General features: G+C 42.6%; 1 protein-coding gene and 2 pseudogenes across 1 annotated transcript; all 3 read left to right on the top strand.

The window, feature by feature from the left end:
- LOC147095601 (class I histocompatibility antigen, F10 alpha chain-like) overlaps nucleotides 1–18,954 on the top strand; it is a 39,215-nt pseudogene extending 20,261 nt beyond the window's left edge.
- The window catches only part of LOC147095598 (scavenger receptor cysteine-rich domain-containing protein DMBT1-like), a 1,107,260-nt pseudogene that overhangs the window by 895,311 nt on the left and 186,408 nt on the right, over nucleotides 1–25,541 (top strand).
- LOC147095600 (uncharacterized) lies at nucleotides 18,956–19,843 on the top strand. The gene has a single exon (XM_085974160.1). The coding sequence runs from the start codon at nucleotides 19,028–19,030 to the stop codon at nucleotides 19,841–19,843; it is 816 nt and encodes a 271-aa protein (XP_085830286.1). The 5' UTR covers nucleotides 18,956–19,027.

Genomic DNA, 25,541 nt, shown 5'->3' with positions numbered 1-25,541 from the left:
CAGGGTAGATAGAAGCAGACTGTTTCCATTAGTTGAGGATCAAGCATGAGGGGTTAAAGATACCAGGTTAAATGTTAGAGATTTAGAACAGAGGGTAGGTGACGATTCTTTTCACAGAGGGTTGTGAGGCTGCGGAATCCGCTTCCAGTGATAGAGGTTTAATAACCTTCCTGATTTCGCATTAGAGTGTTTACTTTCTCTTCTAATAAGCCCCATTCCCACTGCAGCCTGAGGATCCCTAACGCCGGATGTTTCAGTGTAAATCCAGACTCAGGACCCCACCTGACTACCAGGTGAAGTAGAGGGAGACTGCCTCTTCCAGAATATTCCTTCAAACCAAATCTAAGGTTGTGATATAAATGGTTTCCGGTGGCATTAAGGTAAAAGGTGGAAATATAATCAGAAGATTACAAAGCAGACCAGAACTCCCAGGTGTTAAACACCTTCCGTCAGATTTGAGTTCCCAGAGTGCATCATTAGGGCAAATATTGCCCGTGTCTACTGCGGTCATGGCACCTTCATAGGGGCATGACAGGGTGCAGAGTCATTGGGAGTCATTTTCAGATTTGGAGATATTGTAAAACAGGCGTTATTGGATTAAGCGCCCGTTGCACACCTCTCCCAACTTTCCTTTCCATACCTCTCCCAACTTTCCTTTCCATTGACTTCACAGAAAGGACAATTTGGGAGGTGTAGAACAGATACCCGATCCGATATCGCCTGTTTACATTAACGCCAACAGTTACAATGACATCCATGATGGTATAAATGTGTCGCGGTTCATAGTTCTAATTGGGCGATACTGACTCTGCAGCCCGGCAGTACAAGCAAGTCTCTTCAGTTCCATCACCTGTGGAACTGATTGGAGCCTTCACAACGTTAACAGGAGGATAAGGCTACCGGCCCCATTTGGAGGCCATATGCTCTGTTTACTCCGGGCGAAGGCAGTGAGAATCGACTGCCCTTTAGGCCCGCTGCTTCTGTGCACTAAACTAACTGCCACTGAGCTACCTGTAAGGGGAAGAACCATGAAAAGTTAATGAACAAGTCACTACAATCTCTGTACTGTGCTCTGCATGATCATCTCTGGATTTTCTAACATTTGTGTTTCACTCCCTAGATTATAATGTTGTTTAACCAGAACCTGAGAGTTTCAGACGCGAGACTTGCATTGGATCCAAGAAGATGCTGGAATAATCATCTTCAATCAATTGTTTTATTACTGCTACAATTCAATTGGCATAAACATTTCACCCCTGGCTTAAGTTTCAGTCACTTTATTAGAATATTACTAACTTGCTTAACATTGAAGGAACATTGTCAAATCCAATCTACAATTGCACAAGCTCGCACTTTAGATATTACTTGGCCCAGAAATTCGGGTCGGGGGCTTCCCACGGGTGCAAGGCCCCGACCTACACTTACATGGCGCGCCGACATTTGAGGCCTGGGCCTGCATGGATTTTCGGTCTGTGGCCCGCTCCAGCTCCCGGCGCGCTGTGCTTGCGTGACCCAGTGGCGTAGTTAGTTCGATGAGCTGGCTGGGATCACGTGAGCGCTGGGCAACCAATCGTAGGTTCCAAAAGTTCATTAATGAGTTTGATAGTCAGAACTGTCAAACTCATGAAAACTCCGGGCGCCCAAAACAGTACTTAAACTTCAAATAAATGTTAAAAAAATCATCCCACTAATTAAATGGACTATTAATACCTTTAAAAAACTATTTTAAACAATTATTCAAATTTCTGAAATAATTTTTTTTCAAGAAATCGGATCTAAAAATAGACTTACCTGAATGTAAATTCTTTAAAAATAATAGACCTGTGGAAAAAAAATTCTAACTTTAATTATTTGACCGCTTACCTTTTAAAATGCAATCCTTACGCCTGATTTTTACATTTCTAAAATCTAAAGACTTACCCTCACGGAAACACCTGTATAAAAACCTTAAGTTCAAAGCGCACGCGCAGACTCCCGCGCGCACGCGTTGGAACTCTGAACCCCTTCGTTCAGAGGTCCGGAAATGCCGGTTTCTCGCGCATGCGCTGTGCATGGAAGAAGCCGGCACTTCCATCGGGTTCACGCGTGGGTCTCCGTCTGTACTCACGTGTTGGGACCCGAATTACTGGGCCGTAACAGCTGTGCGGCATAAAGGCACGCTGTAGATTTTAAAAAGAAGTTTTGTCAATATTGATACATTCCTAATTAGCATAAACTTGATTTCATTTTCAATTTTCTACCCTCATCTCCTGAAGGCTTGGCTCCGACATTGGCCTCAGTTAAACAGTCTCCACTTGTGAGCAGAAACAGTGACTGTGGAAACACTTCAATCACTGGAAACACAGTCGAGCCCGACCCTGTCTACACACTCACATTTCGCTAGCAGCATTGCCAAAACAGTGGCCCGGAGCGAATCCCGAGGCCACTTCTCCCTCTGTAACTAAAGGGAGCGAGGCCAGTATAATAGCCTGGATGTTCTGTAGCCTATGACTGCGTACGTGGTGTGTACGTGGCCGTTAGTGCCCCGCAATTTCCAGGTTTACACATGGACTGCGCATGCGCGAAAACCCTGAACTTGTGATCTGTCAAGAATCATGCACATGAAATGCACATTGGTGGGCGGAGAGTTTGCTATTTGCCCATCTCTTGCCCAGCGAATGCTTATGAAACTCGTACGACTGGTAAAAGCAGGCGAAAGGTCTTCTTTTACCAGCATAAGGGTAAAAATAAATATTGAAATAATTTGTTTGAATAGTTTTAACATTCATAAAGCTGTGAAATAAGTTCATTTTTGGCCTCTTAAAAATGTTTACATTTATTTTTCAAAAAAATTGCATTTTTGTTTTAAATGTTTAATTAAATTGTATTTTAATACATTTTAATCATGTAACTATTTTTTAAATTTCAACTTTGCGTACATGTGATTTTCGGTGATTCCTACTAAACTTATCGGGATTCTGTAATTAAATGGAATCTGCATAAGCCTTATGAGAATCCTCTTTCTGATTGATTGGGCTGGCCCAAGTGATCCCAGGGACGTTTGCGAACCGCCTGCGCCACTGCGATACGTGGGCCTCCAGACAGGCATAAGGGAAGACGCCCATTAATGCGAGTCTCCGTGGATTCTGGTAGGTGCGTAGCTTTATTGAACTTCGGAGGCCTCCGACCGCAAATGCAGGCCCGGGATCTCTGCTGCTAACCCTATGGTTACAATGGGAATGAGAATAAGACGGTTTCTATCACGGGGGACAATCTGAAAACCCGGTTTCAGGCTCCAGCGGCAAATTGAAAATCTTCTCCAGAGAGTCAAGTTGAAAGTTAAAATGTCACAGAACTGCAAATAGATGTGGGGAATATTTTAAGCGAAGTTTCTACTTCGGAGTGGAGTAAAACGGGGAGAATTGGATCGGCTGTTGTTTCTAAACGCCGCCCGCTTGTCCTTCCATTGAGCTCGCCCCCGCCAGAGGTAATATTTCCAACCGACCGGGGATGAAATGCACTTTCAGGCGCGGTGCAAAACAGGCGGGAGAAGGTCGGCCGCTCATTACACACCCGCCCGACTTTCCTTTCCATTAAACTCTACCAATAATAATATCGTGTTGGGCGAATAACTGGCGGCTGATCAGCTGCTACCCGTGTTGTTGCAATAAGATGGAAGCGAGTCTCAATTCTTTGTAGTCAGTACTGGTTAGACTCAGACCTTTCAATTATTTCCATAACTCAGTAATTGGAGACAAAGGGATATTTAAACAGATTCTTTAACTCCTCTCTGAATTTAGTCTGGGACACTGCAAAAATAATGGTGTTGGTGCAGGAACTCAAATGTTGCAGCATATATCCAGTTCGTTCCATGGTGGTGAACGGATTACTGTAATCTGCGTGAAAGTACTGAATATCCATAATTTGTACACATATATAATGAATAAAAGTTACCGTCCAAAACAGGATGAAACTGCCAGATATGACCAGCAGTAAAACGATGGATTTCCTGCGGTTGTCCATTTCTGGGTCACTGTCACTGCTCCGGAGACCCCTCCTGATTCTACTTGTCAGCAGAATGTGCCTGATGGTGAGACAATTGAATATCGGAATCAAAAGAAATGGAATAAAAGGCATTAAAGCTGCGTTAAGCCATAAGAATGTAACCAATATAGGTACAGTATAGAGGCTTGATTTCAAATCGCAGAACCACGAAGTATTGTCAACTATTGCATGAGGTTCAAACGTAAAGTATATTGGGAATTTTCCAAAATGCTCAGGCCCCATATCGTTGCTGCAACCACCACCTGTTTTTTCGGTGCAATATTGGTTTCTTATTTTTCGGCAACAAATGGCGACTAATCGATCGAGGGTGAAAGTGACAGTTAACCAGACAGAACATTCAATGGAAGCAAAAAGCATAAACAAATTCAGACTGCAGACCGGAGTGTAGTCTTAAAGGGGAGTGTTGATCTTGCTCTCCATCCACATCCTGCTCATTGCAGCCTTGAATTTCGGCCTGGAGAGATCTGTACATCAAATCTGCTGGAAAGAACAATGAAGAGGCCCAGGGAATGAGCTCAGAGTGCAGCCCCCACAGTCTCTTCTAAATCGATGCAAGGGCAAATCAAAATTAACGTGCAAAGTGCTGCTCACTACCCAAAACTCCTTCACACAGTGTTGAATCTCTCCAGAAGGCTGTCTCTCTCTCAGAATACATGGTGCAAAAATGTTACCAACAGAAAAAGGCAGGAAGCGGTCGCCTTTAAACAGCACTCCCCCAGTCCCCTCCTGACTGCAAAACGCTCCCCTCAACCTCTCGTTGCTAGCGGCAGTCGGTAAGGCATGGGGCGCCACTCAATATCCAGTCTGGGCAGCTACCGGGGCGTTGCATGATGTCACAGTCTGCCGACGCATGAGATCGTGGTGGTATTGTTTAGGGCCGCCACAAAATGTCTAGTTAATTTCGTGAGCGGCACAAACATCACTGCACACGGATGCTAGTTGCTTTGTGCCCCATTAGCGCCCTTTTAATGTGCTAACGGGAAGCGCAAACCAACTGAATTTGTCCCCCAAGCAGACGGTTTCGACTATCAGCGCTAGTGCGAAAGGAATGATATCGGATGGGCCGCCCATTATACACGCCTCCCAAAACTTCATTTCATTGAAGCCAAAGTTATACTTATCACCAGGAGGCTGGATTATATTCTGAATTACGGTCCCTTTAGTGCCAAAGACTTGGTAAAATGGAGCAGCGATGGCCCCGCATCTACTACCTCCTGTAAGGCATCTGTATGTCTTGAAAAAGCGAAAGCACGGGTGGATACCCCGTGCATTGTGGGGTAACTTTAACTTTGGGCCACAGAGTGAAATAAGCGATATGGGATTCGCCACCCATTATACACAAGGCCTGATTTCCCTTTCTGCTGAAGTGGATGGAAAGGAAATCGGGCAGGACATGTAATTCGCATGAATTCGATATCACTCATTTTACATTGGACCAGAAATTCGGGTCCCCACAGGTGAGTATGCGCAGGGTACTCATGCGTAGGCCCAACGAAAGTGCCAGTTTCGTGCATGCACTGTGCATGCGCGGGAAACCGGAACTTCCGTTCCCTTAAAGGAAAGGGTTCAAAAGTCGAACGCATGCGCCGGACAGGCAGCGCGTGCACCTGGAACTTAAGTTTTTTTTGCAGGTTTCTCTGGGAGGGTAAGCTCCAGGAGTTACACTTTTAAAAAGCAGTTCCAGGGCATGCTTTTTACAAGGTAAGTGGTGAATTAAGTAAAATTAAAACATTTTTTCCAGAGGTTTGTTAGTTTTAAATACTTTATAGAAAGGTTAGTTTATTTTTAGCTCCGTTAGAAACTGTAATTAATGTTTTCAACAATTTAAATTATTGTTTAGAACAGTTATTTCATGTAATTTAAAGTTATTTTAAAAATGTGATTTTTTTTAATTTATTTGATGTTTTAGTTATGTTTTTGGACTGATTTGTATTTATGGTTTTGACAGCTCTTCCTGTCAAATTTATGAATGGGCATTCCCTTATACCATTGGCTCCCCATGGCCCACATGATCCCAGGGGATGCTTTGAACTAAATGCATCCCTAGTATACGCAAGCACTGCGTGCCGGCAGTTGGAGGATGCCCAGGATTGGAATCCCACACTGGCCCACAGCACAACGGCTGGTGCACTAGGTAAGTCCAGGTTGGAGGCTTACACCTGCAGGAAGCCTCCGAACCGAATTTCTGGGCCATTATCACCCAAAGTCAACAGGGCTCCCATTCTCCACAACATATGCCGCAAACGCAATCGCATTTGTCACAAGCTCTATATAAGGTTGATATTCCCTGCAGACTGATTCCCTGAAACCACCCCACATTGAGCAAGCCGTTATGTTTTCTACAGCTGAGGTTTGCTGTTACTTTACCTGCCTGTTGATTTTAAGTGTTTGGTTCTCTGGAGGTTCTGTCTGGACTTTTAGTGCTCCTCTTATTCAGCTCTGCAGAATGTACATTCGACTGGGCACATGCACTTCCCAATGGGAATCCCACTATTCCTGTGTTATGAGGAGGAGATAGAACAGGTCAGTTTGGATTCATGCAGTGAGGCATCACAAAGGAATGTTTCTACAACCTCCTGCAGATAAAATCCAAGTCAATGCAAAGGGAAATCGGATGATGTGCAGAATGGGCGGCCCATCCGATATCACTCAGTAAATGTGGGTCCTTTACAGGCTGAGACAAGAGAAATTATAATGGGGAACAAGGAAATGGCAGAGATAATAAACAAATACATTGGGCAGGATTTTCATTGGCCGTGGAGGCAGGATTGGAGGCGTGTGGGCTGTTAAAATCCCGAAATCGGGGGCACGAACCCATCCCGCCCCGAACCCGCATCCATGCCAGTTTCAAAGGAGGCAGGTACCTGGACAGCACTGGGACTCGCCTCCCCGAGGCAGGAAGGATATTAGTGCCAATTAACTGCCTGTTAACAAGTAGTTAACAGGCAGCTTTTAGCCTAATCCCAATTTTCATTGGTAAAATGTGGGATTCCTGACAGCTCCAAATCACACCAAGATAGCAAGGTGGGCCGGTGGGATGAAGGGCTTGGAGGGGTCAAGATGTCCGGTGTCCAGGTGAGTGATTGGAGCATGCGGGCAGAGGGAAGTGTGTTTGGTGTGTGTAAAGTGTTTAAAGAAGTTTTACTTACATGTACTTACCTTTACAGCCTTCCTTCCTTCAGGACTCAGGAGTCCCTCATCTCACTGGCACAGAAAGCAGAATGGTTGCGAGCTGTCAAAAGTTCCAGCATTCAGCTTTCTGTTTAGGGGAGATTTCTAAATCATCCTGACAGAAAGGAATTAACCTTGAGTACAGATTGTCCGTGTTTGACAGCTTCAAACAGATATCAGAGCTTATATTCATCTGTCAAAAGGTCTTGAAAGATGAAATATCATTCTGTGACGTCACCTGTTGCCGGGTGGCCCTTAATTTTCCTGCTGAGCCCGGTGGGCGGGCTCAACAAGGTCAATCAAGTCAAAATCACGTGGGTTGGCTAGAACTCGATGGAGGCGGGACTACAACCCCGAAAGTTGTAGTCCCGCCTCCTACCCGCCTCCTCAATGTCAATCCAGCACTTTGTGTGTTTTCACGGAAGTTGACGCAAAAATCGTCCCAGAAATGTTGGAGAGATAAGGGTCTAGTGAGAATGAGGAACAAAAAGAAATTAGTAGTAGTAAAAAAATGTACTGGAGAAATTAACGGGACCGAATGCTGATAAATCCCCTGGAGTTGATGGCCTCTATCCTCGGGTTTTGAAAGAGGTGGCTACAGGGATAGTGAATGCAATGGTTGTCTTTTCCAAAATTCCATAGATTCTAGAATGCTTCCCTCGATTGGAAGATAGCATATGTAACACCATTATTTAAGGAAGGAGGGAGAGAGAAAACGGCGAACTACAGACTAGTTACAATCAGCTAGTGGTAGGGAAATGCTAGAATCTATTATTAATTATGTGGTAACAGGGCATTTAGAAAATAATAATAGGATTGGGCAGAGTCAGCACGGATTTATGGAAGGGAAATCGTGTTTGACTAATCTGATCGAGTTCTTTTAGGTTGTAACTAGCAGGCTAGTTAAGAGGGAAACAAGTGGATGTGGTGTATGTAGATTTTAAGAAGGCATTCGATGCAGTGCAACACAAGAGGTTATTAAACAACATTAGGGCTCATGTGATTGGGGGTAATATACTAGCATGGACAGAGGGTTTGTTAATGGACAGAAAACAGAGTGTAGGAATAAACCGGTCATTTTATGTTTGTCACGCTGTAACTGATGCGGTACCGCAAGGATCAATGCTTAGGGATCAGCTTTTCACAATCTACATCAAAGGTTCTGATGAGAGGACCAAATGTAATATATCGTAGTTTGCTGAAGATACAAAGCTGGGTGGGAATGTTAGTTCTAAGATGGATGCAAGGAAGTTACTCGGGGATATAGACATGTTAAGTGAATGGGCAAGAACATGGCAAATGGACTATAAAGTGGAGAAATGTGAAGTTATCCACTTTGGTAGGATTAATAGAACAGCAGAGTATTTTTTAAATGTTGAGAAACTGGGACATGTTGGTGTTCAGAGGGAATTGGGTGTCCTTGTACACGAATCACTGAAAGTTAATATGCAGGTACAGCAAGCAATTAGGAAAGCAAATAATATGTTGGCCGTTATTAAAAAGAGGACTTGAGTATAAGAGTAAAGATCACTTACTTCAATAATTTAGGGCCCTGGTGAGATCACACCTGGAGTACTATGTACAGTTTTCTCCTCCTTACCCAAAGAATGATTTACTTGCCATAGAAGGGGTGCAACAAAGGTTCACCACAGTGGTTTCTGGGATGGGGGAATTATCCAAAAAGGAGAGATTGAGTGGACTCGGCCTATATTTTCTACAGTTTAGAAGAATGAGAGGTGATCTCATTGAAACATACAAAGTTCATACAGGACTTGACAAGGTAGATGCAGGGAGGATGTTCCCCTGGCTGGAGAGTCTAGAACCAGGGGTGACTGTCTCAGAATAAGGGATCGGCCATTAGGACTGAGATGAGGAGAATGTTTTCACTCAGATGTTGGCGAATCCTTGCAATTTTCAACCCCAGACGACTGTGGAGGCTCAGTCGTTGAGTATATTCAAGATAGAGAGCGATAGGTTTTTGAATATTAAGGGAATCAAGGGGTATGTCGATAGTGCAGGAAAGTGGAGATGAGGTACAAGATCAGCCACTTTGTTATTGAATGGTGGAGGAGGCTCGAAAGTCCAAATGACCTATTCCTGATCCTATTTCCCTCTGTTCTTATGTTCTTATCTTTCCTACCCAATAAAGGAAGTTGAAATTACCTTCATGATCAATTAAATTCAAAACTATTTTTACATTGATTTCATTCCAAAACAGAATCATAACATTATTAATTAAACACATCGGAAACAATTCAACAGATTTTAAACTAACTGGCCAGGCGTGTTTTACACCATACCCAATTTTACTTCCAATGCAATGTAAAGGGGCGGCAAATCCGATATCGTAAATTTCCCACTGGCCATATTAAGTTAAATTTAATGGAGTTTATTTGTAACAAATTTTGAATCGGAGCGGGTGCTCATCTGATATAATGATTCCCTTGGAGCTTCTTATTTTTTGTTACATTTCCAGCATGATGCAATAATGTGCGAATAACAAGCTATAATTGCTGACACAGAGCCTTTTCCCGAAGTAAGTGCTGAGTTAACATTGGGCATTAGTGTAAAATGGACAGTATGGAATTGACTTCCTATTAAGCATGCCAGCTGATTTCTCTTTAAAGACTTCAATGTAATGCTGGCGACTTTGATATCCTCCATTTACATTAACATCCAAAGCTGTGAATTAATCTGTTAGCGGTAGCGGAAATCATTCAATAGAAATGTGGTTGCAATTTTTCACTCTTGCCCATTTTCTGTTCCTTGACTTCAATGAAAATGGAAATCAGCGGGTATAAAAGATCCGCTTTCTGCCGAAAATGAAGATTGGCCCATTTGTCCGTTTCTTATGTTTGTTTAAAGCTCCATTGCATGTAATGCTTACATCTTGAAATGACTAGAGCCTTTGTTCGAAAGGGCAGCCAGAGTAGCCAAGATATTAACTTTGTTTTTCTTGTGTTTTTGACGATTTGTGGCCTGAAAGGTATCTGGAAACACAATTGTTTGACCTGCCTCCTAGGTCAAGGCTGGAAGTAATTTATTATAAGCAGTTACGTCCTGTGAACATAATTTCAGTTATTCAGTAAAGGGCAACCTGTGATAATCCGTGCCACTATTCCCTTTAAATTGCCAAATGGAACTTGCGATGATAAGAGGTGGTCCTGCTATGTAACATCAAGCTGTTGGTCCGTACCCATATGGGATGCATTTTCCGGGTTGCAAACCATATTAACCCCATTTATTGAATTTGTGTTTATTTCACCACTCAATGCTCCGACCAACAGGCACATTGCACTGGCCAATAGAATGAGGAGGAGTTTCTGAGGAAACAATAATGGTGACAATCACAATGATTCAAAAATGGCGAACCGAAGAAAATCCTTCATTTTACTTATTGCTCTTGTTCTCTTATACTTTTATGGAGGTTAACTTTCCTATATTAGATCAGTGTGCAATTTACAGATTATCAAACTTAGCGACAAATGATTCTAATCCTCTCAACATCATAGAAGACACTGAATAAGATTAGAACTTTGAGTCTCTGCAAAATCGGTTTATTTATCAGTGTTCCAGTGGAAATTCAGAGAAGCATTGAAGAATATGTTTAAACGCACCTGATTGCAATAATTAAGTTAATTAAGTTGGTAATGACTTCGCAAAATTAAATAAATTATATCTATTCAAGCTGAGCATAGGTTATGCAGTACAAATAGTGTGCACACGCTCAAATCTCACGTGGCATTGGAAATAATGGTTCCTCTGTCCCAAGATTACTTCATGCACAATGCTGTGCAGGAACTGCCTATGCTGGCCTCTTTCCTATAGTAAAATTTGATTATCCCGTCCTTACATGGGAAACCTATATTCATAATTTTACCCTTTTCGTGTGCTTGAACAGCAACACCTATCAATACCTTTTGTTTTTGCAAACAAATGATGCACAGGCTTGGTGGTTTTACAGCAGAGACAGTAGCGATTGCAGTTACTTTCGGAGGGAACTCCGAAACCTCCCGCCTCGAGCACTCTGTCTTGCAAGCTGAGAGGGGAACTGAATTGGTTAAAACCGCGTCATTGAGACGCTAATCATTCTCCATCTTGACTCCAGACTCTGATATCTGATGATATTCCCCTGACATCTGCTGTAAACAATTAAATTTGATTTTTTTAAAAACCAGAGGCAGTCAACGTGACTCCTGAAATTTATAAATAACTCTAATAGAATGTGTTGTCTTTACATTGAGCATTGCAACTAAGCAAAATATTGATCAGTAAATATTCAAGTTTAATGACTTGAGAGAATAGAAGGAAGTGGTTAATTACTTCTTGGCAGCGCAACCGTTGAGAAGAAACCTTGAGGGTGGACCCAGCTATCACAACAGCAGCTTCAGACTAACTGGAAGAAAAGTTAATGAAACAGTGATTTGAAAGAATTCGAATAGGTTTAAAACAAGGCGTCATCCTGTAACTGTAAATTTGTCACAACTCCCCCTTTCATTTTATTTAACTCCTGTGCATTTATTTGTTGTTTAACGTGTCCTGTGTATTTATAAAATGTGCTGCATTCAACCTAATATAAAATAAAACTCGATCTAAGATGCAATTAAAGTCATAGATATGATTTGTACAATCAAATAAATAATTGTTGTCAAATAAATTTCAGCTGAAAGGAGTCTATGCTAATCCATTTTTACTAGAAAATGTATAAGGACAATTTTCAAACATTAGACGTGAAGACACAGACGTTTCCCAATCTCTAACATTGTTACCTCAAGTGACAATCTACGTGGCTTGACCCACATATTTCAATCCTCCAGCTCCGTCCCCCGTGCCTTGCATTTCATAATACACTGTGACGAAATCCCCAATGCCACATTCTCAGCAATGGATGGAGTTTGGTTTTAAGCTGCTTATTGATGACCTCACCTTTACAATGACTGTAAAACTGCAGAAAGCAATTTAACGAACTCAAAAATTATTTACAGGCTTTATTTTTAGCTTCCTCATTAAATCTTATAAGTAAAACAAATGATAAACATTAGGAGCAGTTGAATGCCTTGACATCCAGAAATGTCTTGTTGTAAAAAGGATGACATGAATTTAACCAACGATTATAAACCACGGTCAATTTCCCTTTCGTTTGAAGTCAATCAAAGGGGAAAGCGGGCGGGCCTGTGAAGGGCAGCCAAGTCGATATCGTCCATTTTACAACATCGCCCAGAGCTAAATCACTCCATTCATTTCAATGCATATGTTGATATTTCACTTAATCACACCGCACATATAAAGGAGGATGACCTTCAGCTGCAGTACGACTCGATAATACACGTTAATCTTTGCTAATCTGTGTGCAATACTGCATCCGCTTTGGGGAAAAGAGAATATATTTTAGGACACCCACAACTTGTCTTTACATAGAGCCTCTAAAGTAGATAAAGCATCTGAGAGACTTGACAGAGGCTTAAAGAAAAATAATAACCAAGAGCCACAGAAGGAGATTTTCAGAGGAGAATCTGAAAGCTTCATCGATGTGGTGGATATTGAGAGAGGCCTTTCCAGAGCCTGGGAGGTGGGCGGCAATAGAAAGTAAAATCAGGCAAGGTGCAAAACGGGTGGTCCAGCCGATTTCTTTCCAGCCGGGTAGGTTAAAATCAAGGCTTTAGGGCTGTAATGATACCAATTCAGTTACCTCCATTTTACAGTGAAGCTTTAATTGTCATTAATTGTAGTTATGGATTACATACTGGAATATAATTCTCAATAATACAAATTAACACTGCAACCAACAAGTCAGCTGCTGTATGTTTTTACAGCTTAATAATAATATTATATGAAATTACTTTGTCCAGTTGTGAATGAGAATAAGGACTCAAATGGACTGGACCTGTTTCTGGTTGGGGCGGATGTCACCTCTTATAAAAGGTAGGTACTTCAGCAAATTCAGGGTCAGAGCGATCAACAGAACTAGCTTCGATCGCCTAGATGCGTCGGAGATGAATTTCCCGGAATATTTCTCACGATACAAGAGGTATCACAATCGTATGGGAAAGTGGAAATGGACCAGAAGGCCTTCACCTGTCCTTCATTGTTCGTTTCTTCATATTATCTAAATGGAAGTGCAAGTCACAGCACTGTACCCTGCTTCCAATATCTCTCAATGCAGCGAGATGTATGGAAGGTTTGGAGACGTATCTTTAGTTACTGGGTGCATTGATGAGACCGAGATATACCGAAGACGGTTGAATTTCCCAAAACAAGGTAATATTTGGGTAGTTTGGACTGCATGTTGTTGAAGATGAACCCCTGGAACAAGAGCTCTCAGTAACTTATTGTTGGGGCATTGAGGCAAGTACAATATCACTTGGCATATCCCCCCTTCACAGCGCCCATATCAAATAGTAATGCTCAGTGTTGCCCATCGTATCGATAGACTGGAGAGGGGCCTGCACCTCAGTAAAGAGAATATTAGACATGTCAGACCTCTGCCTGTTGTGGCCAACAAAGAAACACCTGGATGCACTCAGTAAATTAAGACAAGGCTCAAAAGTACATGTCAAGTTACAACAATAAAATCACACGCCACCGCAATAATAACGTCTAAATCAGACAAAGGGACTTGGCCCACTGCTTAGTCAGTTACTTTTTGCTACTCTTCCACATATAGCTCTATCTGCAAATATCACTGACAGAATAAACATGTCGTGTCTGGAGGGTGATGTGCACCGAATGGAAACAAAAGGGGATTAGGTAAAATATTCGCAGCTTTACGGATCATCGTCCGCAAAAGCAAAGAGAAATGGTGGGTGAGAAATTCAACTTTGGCGGGGACTCCTAACATGTGGTAGCGGATCGCCTGTCAGTTATGCATCCTGCCCGAGTTTCCTTTCCATTGTTATAAACTTCTGTAATAGTGAATCAGCCTTTGCCACCCTACAATAGGACCTGGATAACCTTCAGGTATACGAGGACAAGGGGCAGGCATCATATGTGCCACGTAAATGCAACAAGGGAAAGACAAGCCACGCTCTGCTGACCTTTAAAAATGCGACCATCACTGAGTCCTCCTTCATACACATCCTGGGCGTTAGCATTGATCAGAAGGTGAGTAGGAATGACAGATTAACACCGAGGTTATAAGAGCAGGACAGAGGGTGTATCCTGAATTGAGTCGTCCTCACTTGCACCAATCCCGTGCACCCATCACCACGTTGCTCGTGGTGACACTACAGTGACTACTGGTCCGGCAACATCTCCATTGTAATAAGCTCGTCCTTATGTTGGAATCCCTCCAAGGCTTAGTACCTCCCTATCGCTGTAACATCCACCAGCCCTGCAACCCTCCGAGATCTTTGTCCTCCTCCAACTCTGGCCTCTTGTGCATCGCGATTTTAATCACTCCAACATTGGTGGCCCTGTCTTCAGCTGACTAGGGTCTCAGCTCTATAATTCACCAGGTAACTTTTACGCCTCTGCTCCTTACTCTTCTCTTTTAAAACGCTACTTAAAACCGACCTCGCTGGCCAAACCTTTGGTCCACTGTCCTAATATCTCCTTATATCGATTTTTTCCCCATAACACTCCTGTAGAGCGCCTGTTTTTACAATATTTAAGGTGCTATATAAACACAAGTTGGAGTTCTTGCCTGTACGGGTGCCGCTGTAATCACATTTAAGCAGATCTACACCATCCAAGACAGAGCTGTTCCCTCTTTGCCGCTCTCATTGGACTCAATATGCACTCCTCCGTCATGAGCGTCCTGTTGCTGCAGTGCATATGATCTACGGGATGCTCTGCAACAACTTACCAAGGTTACTATTACAGCAGCTTCGTCCCATTCAACCTCAGCCTCCAAGAGGAACAACAGCATCAACGTTGTAGGAATCCATCACCCATCCAAGTCATACATTATTCTGATTTGGACATATATCAGCATTCCACAATTCCCTACCCCACTGTGGGCGCACCATCACCAGGGATTTCATAGGTCCAAACACGACCACCTCCTCAATACATTGATATATAACAAACATTTGCAACTTAACCGAATTGCCCACTTCTCCAGAGCTGAAAAAAGAACGTGTACGGGAGCACCTATCCCTCCTATACTTCAAACTTTCACCTAGCGATGCTGAGCAACCGTTGAAAAGGGGGCACTGAAAATAAAGCAATAATAAATCCATTCCCTGTGCCTCCAGCGCCATTGAACAGAGAGAGTGATAGTTCATCAGGGCTTGTCTCTCCTTTGGATTCCAAGTTCATCGCACGGGGTTTTACATGAACTGAGCTCACTGTCCAGCGAATGAGGATTTAGGGCAGCATGCAGCTTCCAACAGGTCCTTGGCCCTTACTGCAGTAATATTCGGGCCTCCCTCTATTCAGCATTATAGATTTATGTACGAGCAGCTCAATGTGCTGCTGGGGCTTCATGAACAGCAATAAAACATCCAAATGCCCTTCTAATGGATTTATCTCTCCGCCTTCAACCCTCGCAGTGTCCAATTCCAAGTCGAACACGGGCGCTGGAATTTGTGGCAAGCAGTGGTGCGAATATGGTCACAGTGAATCGGTGGCCCGTTTCACACTCTGCTACGTTTCCTTTCCCACCGAAATCAATGGGAAAGAAAATCAGGCGGATTATACATTGCACTGCTGATTTGCTATCACCTGTTTTGCGCTGCCGCTCAGGACGGATTTTAGCCCAGTCAGTGTAATGGACATGTCTTCAGATGCCAGGCCTTTCTCCGCGGGCAGCGCTCCTGCTAAATTCGGGCTGAGCTGCCACAATATTCCAGGCATTCATTTTAATGGAGAGAGAATCAGGTAGTATTCATGGCCGAGTTTACACAAGGCATTCCCAACAGATAGTTCCTACTCCCCAATTTTAATGGAAAAATGTTGGTAAATTGATTTCCATGATACCTCATGGTGCTTATTGGAGCATATTGGAAGAAGTAAAGACAAGTACCTGGATAAAACGAAGATAGTGCTAAACTAGCATCAATAGCACACCTATGTCATTAAACTCTTCAATACATCATTGGAAATATGTGACATGCTTTACTCGTGTGTGTTGTCCAGCAAGGATCTACACCAACACTGCACAAAGACACTTCCTAAAATAGTTTCTTTTCTACATAAATCAACGTCAAATTCTAGCCTTTAATATTTCTGCTATGCTGCTGGAAACTGTGATTGTGAAACAGTCCCCTCCTCTCTGGTGATTAGAGTAAGGGAAGCTGCCTAACCTGTTTGTTCAATGACTGTGACTAACGTCGGTAATTGGGTAACCTGACTGTCCCCATGTGCTCTCACTCAGGTATAAAACAATGGTTGCTGAGAAGCCATTTCATCTATTGCTGAAACAGACCAGCCAGCAAGATCGCCCGCTCCTAGAAAATGGGATGGCCAATCATCGTGCAGATAGAAGCAATTTTCTACCCCATTCTTGCAGCGATTGGTATTCCTGGTAAGTCAGTGTGATCAATTGTTATTTGCTTACTTACTGATGGCTAACAGTATTATTGCTCTTGCCTTCTAGCAGCATTGGGGTAGATCTTGACGTTGTACGATGGTGTGAAGCGGGTGACCGGGAATGAGCCGTCTGCTTTACATCTCTCCTGGTTTTTATTTCCATTGCCTTCAATTGAACTAAAAATCGAGAGATGGAAAACCGGCTGCTGAATCGCTAACGCCCATTTTAAACCATCGCACAAAGTCACAGTCTGCCCCAAAATCTGTTTCTGTTCCGATGTGTTGAAGCAGTCGGTAATTATAGCAACCATTCCATTAAATTCAATGGAAGGGGAATCGGACGAGGTGTATAATGGAAGGTGAATTGGAAATTCTCCGTTTTACACCAATGCTCAAAGTTCAGATTACACCCTGTCTGATTTTAGATTATATTGGGTGAATTTCTGCTTTTAGTTATGTGCGGAAAATAGAAAGTAGCGCATTGGCCACCCATTTTACAACTCGCGCGACATTCGTTTACATTGAGTTCATTAAAAATGAAAGTCCAGGGCTGTGGAAAACAGACGGCTACAAGCCGGTTTCTGCCAGGCAATAAAAGTGAAAATTCGCGCCTAATGAAGTCTATGGGAAGTACAATCGGGTGTGGTGCAAAACTGGTCGGGTCAGTTTCCCACTCGGCAAATTAACTTAACTTTTACCCAACGTCTCATCTACAAAATGAGGAGATGCCACATCGTGAACTGTGGCACTACAATACGGGACAGTCTCGGTAGAACAATAACAATCCTGCACTGGGTGTCCATGAGGCTCTGTGGGTCACAGTGTCAGTGAAACAATCAAAACTGAGATGAGGAGGAACTACTTCACTCAGAGGGTGGTAGGTCCATGGAATATGCTGCCCCAAAAAGCTGTAGAAGCTACATCATTACATAAATTTAAAACAGAAATAGACAGTTTCCTAGAAGTAAAGGGAATTAAGGGTTACGGGGAGCGGGCAGGAATTTGGACATGAGTCTATGTTCGGATCGGTCATGGCCCTGTGGGTAGCGGAGCGGGCCCAGGGGCCGTGTAGCCTGATCCTGCTCCTATTTCGTGTGTCTAATTCTGTTAGATGCAGGAGATGGTTCTGTGTTAGTGGATTGACAGTTAGGATCAGATCAGCCATGATCTTATTGAATGGTGGAGCAGGCTCGAGGGGCGGATTGGCCTACTCCTGCTCCTATTTCTTATGTTCTTATGTTCTTATGAAATTGTTTACCACTACAGTCTCTAAACTGATGGCTTGGCATATCCCTCACTCCAACAGTATCGTCCAGCGAAGAGACCAACACGAGGTTTAAAGCTGGGTGTTGAGAAATGTGCGTCAGGAATACAATCAACATTTAATGAGCGAAATTTGTTTAACTTGTTGTTGGGATGTGGGTGATGTTGTCAAGGCCACATTTATTACCCAGTCCCAGTTTCCCTGCAAAGCGGCTATTAGATAGCATCTTGGTAGTGATTTTAATGAGGGTTATTTGAACTCTGGGCATTAATGAAAAAATGAACAATTTCGAATTGACCGCCCATTTTGTTCTCGCCCGATTTCCCTTCCATTGACTCCAATGGATGGACAATTTGAAGTGGCGTATGAAGGGGAGCTAATTTGGTATCGTCCATTTTACACTATGGCCCAAAGTTAAAATGAACCCCAATGTGTTTGTTAATTCTAGCAGATGGATTAATACACTTTGAATCCTCACATTATTAGAGTACAGATCAATATAAATCAGATTATTTTTAATAAATTTATTTGCACTGTGTAGCTTGTCCACGACAATGATGCAGTGCAAAAATACAGCTCGGCCCATTTTCCCTTCCAGCGAATCAGTGAAAAGCAATATCGGCAGGTTGGAGAGCAGAACACAGATCCGCTTTCGCCTGTTGCACACTATCGCCCGAGTTAACATTATCCCCCTATGTGCATTCTCTGAATTGGTGGTGATAATATTTGCAGCTATGTGTATATATACTGACGCAATCTGGAGAAAATCACTTCATGCCACATCAATTTACTGTTTCCTTGAACTAATTCCCAGAATAAATTAGATAGTGTGACTTTAGTGTAATCGTGTTGCCAGGATGTGTGCGTCTACAAGCTGTGGAGAAATCAGGGATTGAGCGATAGGAAAAGAAATAGACAATCGGTGTGATTTAAGACGCGCTGTTCATCCTTGACTTACGCTGATAGTGAGTAACTTTCGCTTATTTTTTCTCTCTTGCAGCTAATCTATTGACAATTGTGATTATCTCCCGGGGAAAGTGCGGCCTCTCCAAATGCATCTCTCGCTATCTGATTGCCATGGCAGTAGCGGATCTCCTGGTCATGATATTTGATGTTATACTGTACGCAATCAACAATATTTATTTCCCATATTCATTCCTGAACTATACCTCGAGCTGCAGAATCAATATCTCTCTGATTTATTTTGTCATTGATTGCTCAGTCTGGTTAACAGTGATTTTCACCTTTGATCGATTTGTAGCCATTTGTTGCAGAAATTTGAAAACTAAATATTGTACCGAAAGAACCGCAGCAATCATTATAGTGACAGTTTGTGGGCTGAGCTTTTTAGAAAATGTTCCAATGTATTTTATGTATGAACCCCGGGAAATAATTGACAATACCTGGTTTTTCTGCATTGCTCAGTCTAGCTTCTATACCTCTCCCGCCTGGGTGGCCTATTTCTGGTTAGACAGCATTTTAACCCCACTTGCTCCATTTGTTTTGATTTTCCTCCTCAATGCTTTGACCATCAGATATATTTTAGCAGCTAACATTATCCGCAGGAGAATGCAAGGCAGCAATGGTGAGAGACACAATGATCCAGAGATGAGGAATCGAAGAAAGTCGATCATTTTACTGCTCGCCATATCTGGTAATTTTATACTGTTATGGATGTTAACTCTTATTTATTACGTTTGTATACAAATTACAGACTCACAGTTTTTGCAGACAGATTACACCGATCCTTTCACCATCATGGAAGAAACAGGATATCTGCTTCAGCGGCTCAGTTCCTGCACCAACACCATTATTTATGCAGTGGCCCAGACTAAATTCAGAGAGGAGTTAATGAACATGATTAAAAGTCCCTTCACTCTAATTATTAAGTGAATTAAACATTGATGTGATTTAGATTGTTTCACAGCTGCATAGAATCCACATTGTTCACATTGTTACATTCACAAAACAAAGTAACTTGCACAACAACGGGGAGATTTTCCATCAGTCTGGTTCGATACTGTGTGCGTGATCAGTTCCATCGCTCATCACCAACGCCGTGAAATTAAAATTTACCCGGAGGAGTAATATTTTAGACTCAGAATGTTGCTCTTTTCAGAAGGGATGATAGAGAATCATCTCCTCTTTTACACCATGAAAGATTTTCCTTTTCACTGCAAGTGGGTGCCTGTATCACCTGCCATTCAGTATCACCCGTTTCAGCACTGGCAAAGTCCAATCTGTTCCCCCAAATCTGTGATTGCAAAATATTCCTCCACACAGAACTTTCTCTGTGGTGTCAATCTCTGCACAGTATCTCCTACCACTCATTTAGCACGTCATAAGCCCTTGAAGACCAGGAGTGACACAGAACGGGATGTCACTCAATTCGTTGTCAAATGGAACTGGGTTGGGACGAAGGATTTTGCAGAGACAGCTCAATTTCATCCTGCCTCGCCTGGCGGGCAGTGCACAGTATCAGGTGGAGCATCTGGTTTTACAACCCGCTCGATATTACTCTCTGTTGCCTTTAATGGAGATTAAAAAGTTCTGCGTAAAAACATCCTTGCGCCCAAATCGATCCATTTCCCTGCGGGCGGGTTTGAGTCACATTGCAGTTGAAGCCCAGCCTCAGAGGTGCGCTGCCACTTTCCCATCAGTGACTGGCAATGACGCCAAAGGTCCGATGTAAATGCAGCTTCAGAAATGTCCTTACAACTAAAGCCTTATAAACAAATGCATTTCGCTGCATGCTTATTATTCATTTTTCCAGGTGAAGATTTATTCAGTAAACTGTTATTTGTTGAACCCGCAGTGAAAGTATAATGGATGCTCTGAGAACACCTCCTCCGGGAAATTACAGTTTATTTCATGATTTTTTTCCACTTTAACTCGTCTGGGAGTAAAAGTAATTTTGATTCAGGCGAGTGAGTAATCCTAGTCTCAATATTAAAGTTACACAAGCCTTTAGCAGCAGTATGTGTCTTGCTCTCAACATCAGGACAGAAAAGGAAGGAGGATAATTTCCGTTTTGGCAATAATATAAAACTGATGATATGGGACACCCCGTTATACACTTTGGCCGAGCTTCGTTACGATTGTCCTCCATGGAATGGAAAATCGGGAGCGTGAATGATGAGCAGCCGATCCGATATTGCCTGTTTAATATTATTGCCAATAGTTAAACATTGCCCAAATTAGTGGAGAAAATAAAAACAATGATGTAGAAATTGGACCCTGTGTCCTTTTTACAAGCGCAAGGAGGGCCAATTTCAGAAAGCCACATCCTTTGTCTGATCAGCAACAGAGTTAGCGGCGCTGCCATATTTGCACAGTCGGCGGCCCAGGCATCTGGTGCGCCAGCCTAAAACAGTCATTAGGCCCGATACATAGGTAACTGCTGAGGGCTAACGTCTGTTTCAGGGCCGCTTCACTAAATTGGGTGCAATGTGAAGAGTAGGCTCTGGACTTTCTCTGCTGACGGTCCTACATCGGCTGCTGCGGCCTAAGCAGATACCATCAATAACAACATCAACTTGCATTGGTAGTAAAACCTCTCTTGGCGCTCTACAGGAGTGATTATCAGACAGAATTTGATGCCGAGCCACATAAGGCAAAATTAGGACACGTGACCAAAAGCATCTTCAAAGAGGTAGAATTTAAGGAGCCACTTAAAGGAGGAGAGAGAGAGAGTGCGGTGGAGAGGCGGAGGTTTATGGAGGTGCTTGAGGCCTCGGCAAAAAATGTGCTTTTGATACCATTCCTGTGGAGCCAGGAAGAGAACGAATGCTCCTCGCGGCTCCACAGCACCTGGCAACTTACAATCTCGCCTGTTCAGTTGTTTTCTGACCCGCCCTTCCAGGACTGAAATTAGCGCAGCTGCTCGCGAGCCACACTGCAGGAACGTAATATCCTCAAAATGGACCAGCTCCCTCTGAAGATGCGATCGGCGCCGGCTGCTCGCCCATTTTCGGCCTCGTGATTGTCTGCTGCCTGGGCCCAGAAACAACAACGGCAGCAACAGCAGCCACTTAAAAGCATATATAAAGTAATGCCATATTGCCACCCCACCGTCTTAAATCATGATACAATCAGACAAGTTTCTATAAAAGGTTATCAAAACTTCTCTGCCTTTGAATTTTATTCCACTGGAAATGAACCCCAGTGCTTTATTTGCATTCTTATGACGTTTTAACCTGCGTTGTATCTTTTAATGGTTTATGAATCTATACCCCTACATCCCCTTGCATCTCCACTCCACATAGACTCTTATTTTGCAAGGAGTAGGTAGTCTCTTTATTCCTCCTACCAAAATGCACCACCGCACTTGCACCTGTATTGAAAGTCATTTGTCATTTACATGTCCATTCTGCAACTTTGTTTACGGTTGATTTAATTAAAAGCTTTTAGTTCCTCATGTAGAAACGCTCTTTAAAAAAAAATACTTGTCAGAAATGATTCCATGGGATATAAAAGAACTGCATAATAATGGATTAACAATTCAGAAACGTCAATCAGTTACATGGTTATTAATTGAAAAACATTCCAAAAACCCAAGTTGAGCTCAAAGTAAAATATCTATTTCTACAATTGTATTAATTTTAATGCTTTCATCGTAAAAGCCCACCCCTCATGTAGCTATAGCAACGACTGCACAGTCAGCAGGAGCAGCGGATCTCCTGTGGTGCAGACATGCTGTACGTCCAGATACATAATTTGAATATGCATCACAATGCAACCAGAAAACTAACAAATATAAAGTGATGAACTTCTTTAGTTCACACTATCAAAAAGAATTGAACATAAACGGATGTCCGTTTTTTGAGCTTCAATCACCTCCATTAATAAACGTGGTCTTCTTGAACCAGCACACACCCAATGTAACATGTTAGAATAGCAGCACTTATTAACAGGTGCAGAAAACACACAAACAATTTGCGTCATTGAATTAAAAGCAAAATACAGGGAAAGCTATGACTTAACACAAATAAACAGTCTTCTTTCTTCCTGGACACGGGAACTAATCAAACTGACTTGGAAATGTTTATTAATATGCTGACGTAAAGACGTTAATTTATGAATTTCACTTCTAATATTTCTCTGTCATACATTTTCCACAATATTACTCCCTGCTCTTATCATGTAAAGTGTTGAATTACTTGCAATACATCGCACTTCAATAGCAGGAAACAAACTGCATTGTACTCTCAATTTTTAAGCTTTTGTTTCAAACATTTATACCAAATCGGAATTGTACATTAGCAGTGTGGTCGAAGTATTTTATGTGTCTTTCTCAACGAACAAATAATAGTTTCTTCTAAAGTAGCTTCCTGCAACTCTTATACATCATTACATAACTCTTCTTTGTATTAACACTCCACTAAACGTTTAAGAGGAAATCTATTTTACATTATCCATGAGAGATATGCTCGGATTATGGAATAACAGACTGTAGGACGTTCAGATTGTTTTAAGAACATAAGAACATAAGATATGGGAGCAGGAGTAGGCCATTTGACCCTTCGAGCCTGCTTCGCCATTCAATAAGATCATGGCTGATTTTCTACATCATCTACACTTTCCTGCATTATCCCCATATCCCTTTTCCTTTAATATTCAAAAATCTATCGTTCTCGGTCTTGAATATAATCAACGGCTAAGCCTCCACAAACAGTGTGGGGTAGAGAATTCCAAAGATTCACCACCCTCTGAGTGAAGAAATTGTTCCTCATCTCAGTCCGAAATGGCTGACCCCTTATTCTGAGACTGTGACCCCTGATTCTACATCCCTCAGCCAGGGGAATTATTCTCCCTGCATCTACCCTGAAGAGCCCTGTAAGAATGTTGTATGTTTCAATGAGATCACCTCTCATTCTTCTAACCTCTAGAGATTATAGGCCAAGTCGACTCAATCTGTCCTCAGACCTTCGTTGCACTCCCGCTACGGCAAGTATATCCTTCCTTAGGTAAGGAGACCAAAACTGCACGTATAATACTCCAGGTGTGGCCTCAGCAGGGTCCTCTATAATTGCATCCTGTTTGAAGACCAGGACCTGAAACCCAGCACTAAGCTCATGGTCTACAGAGCAGCAGTATTACCCGCCCTGCTGTATGCCTCAGAGGCATGGATCATGTACAGCAGGCAGCTCAAAGCACTTGAGAGGTACCACCAATGCTGCCTCCACAAGGTCCTGCAAATCCATTGGCAGGATAGGCGCACCAACGTCAGTGTTCTTGCTCAGGCCAACATCCGAAGCATCAAAGTTTTGACCACGCACAATCAGCTCCGATAGACGGGTCACATCATCTGCATGACCAATATGAGACTCCCAAATCAAGTGCTCTACTCGGAGCTCCAACATGGCAAGAGAACCCCAGGTGGGCAGAGGAAACGCTTCAAGTACACTCCTAAAGCCTCCTTCAAAAATTGCAACTTCACCCTTGACACCTGGGAATCGCTGGCCCAAAACTGCACAAAGTGGAGGAGAAGCATCCAGGAAAGCGCCGAACACCTCGAGACTCTTCGCCAGGAGAAAGCAGAAGCCAAGTTTGAGCAGAGCAAGAAGTGCACGTCAACCCAAGCACACCACCCACCCGTAGCATCAACCACCATCTGCCCCACCTGTGACAGAGACTGTAGGTCCCACATTGGATTCATCAGTCACCTGAGATCTCATTTTTTATAATGGAAGGAGGTCATTGTATGTTCTGAGGGACTGCCTAAGAAGTTGGAAGAATATAATTGCAGTAATACTTCTTTACTCTTATACTCAAATCCTCTTGTAATAAAGGCCAACATTGCATTTGCTTTCCTAATTGCTTGCTGTACCTGAATGTTAACTTTCAGAGTCTCGTGTACAAGGACACCCAGGTGCCTCTGAAAACCAACATTTCCCAATCTCTCACCATTTAGAAAATACTCTAATTTTCTGTGTTTTCTACCAAAGTGGATAACTTCAGATTTATCCACGATAAATTCCATTTGCCATGTTCCTGCCCACTCACGTACGCTGTTTATATCCCCTTGAAGCCTCTTTGGATCCTCCTCATAAGTTACATCCCTATCCAGCTTTGTAACATCAGCAAACGTGGATACATTACATTTGGTCCCCTCATCCAAATCACTGATGTAGATTGGGAATAGCTAAGGCCCAAGAACTGATTCTTGCGGTTCCCCACTATTTACAGCCTGCCAACCCGCAAATGGTCCGTTTATCCCTACTCTCTCTTTTCTGTCCATTAACCAATCTTTAATCTATGCAATATATTATTCGCAATCCTATCATCCCTAATTTTGTTTAAAACCTCTTGTGTGGCACCTTATCAAATGTTATCTGAAAATTCAAAAGCACCACATCCACTGGTTCCCCATCAGCCATTCTGCTAGTTACAACTTCAAACAACTATAACAGATTTGTCAAAAATGATTTCCCTTTCATAAATCCGTGTTCACTCTGCCCAATCCTATTTTTATTTTCTAAGTGCCCTGTTACCACGTCCTTAATAATAGATTCAGCATTTTCCCTACTCCTGCTTTTAGGCTAATTGCTCTGTAGTTGACCGTTTGCTGTCTCCGTCCTTTCTTAAGTAG

Source organism: Somniosus microcephalus, unplaced genomic scaffold (assembly GCF_052327205.1).
Source record: "Somniosus microcephalus isolate GS21.2 unplaced genomic scaffold, FLI_Smic_1.0 unresolved_chr1, whole genome shotgun sequence".
Taxonomy (NCBI): Eukaryota; Metazoa; Chordata; class Chondrichthyes; order Squaliformes; family Somniosidae; genus Somniosus; species Somniosus microcephalus.
The sequence above is the reverse complement of the archived record's forward strand: the minus strand, read 5'-3'. Positions and strand labels throughout refer to the sequence as shown.

Coding starts and splice junctions, on each gene's coding strand:
- LOC147095600 (XM_085974160.1), top strand. CDS start 19,028: ATGGCAGTAGCGGATCTCCTGGTCATGATATTTGATGTTATACTGTAC.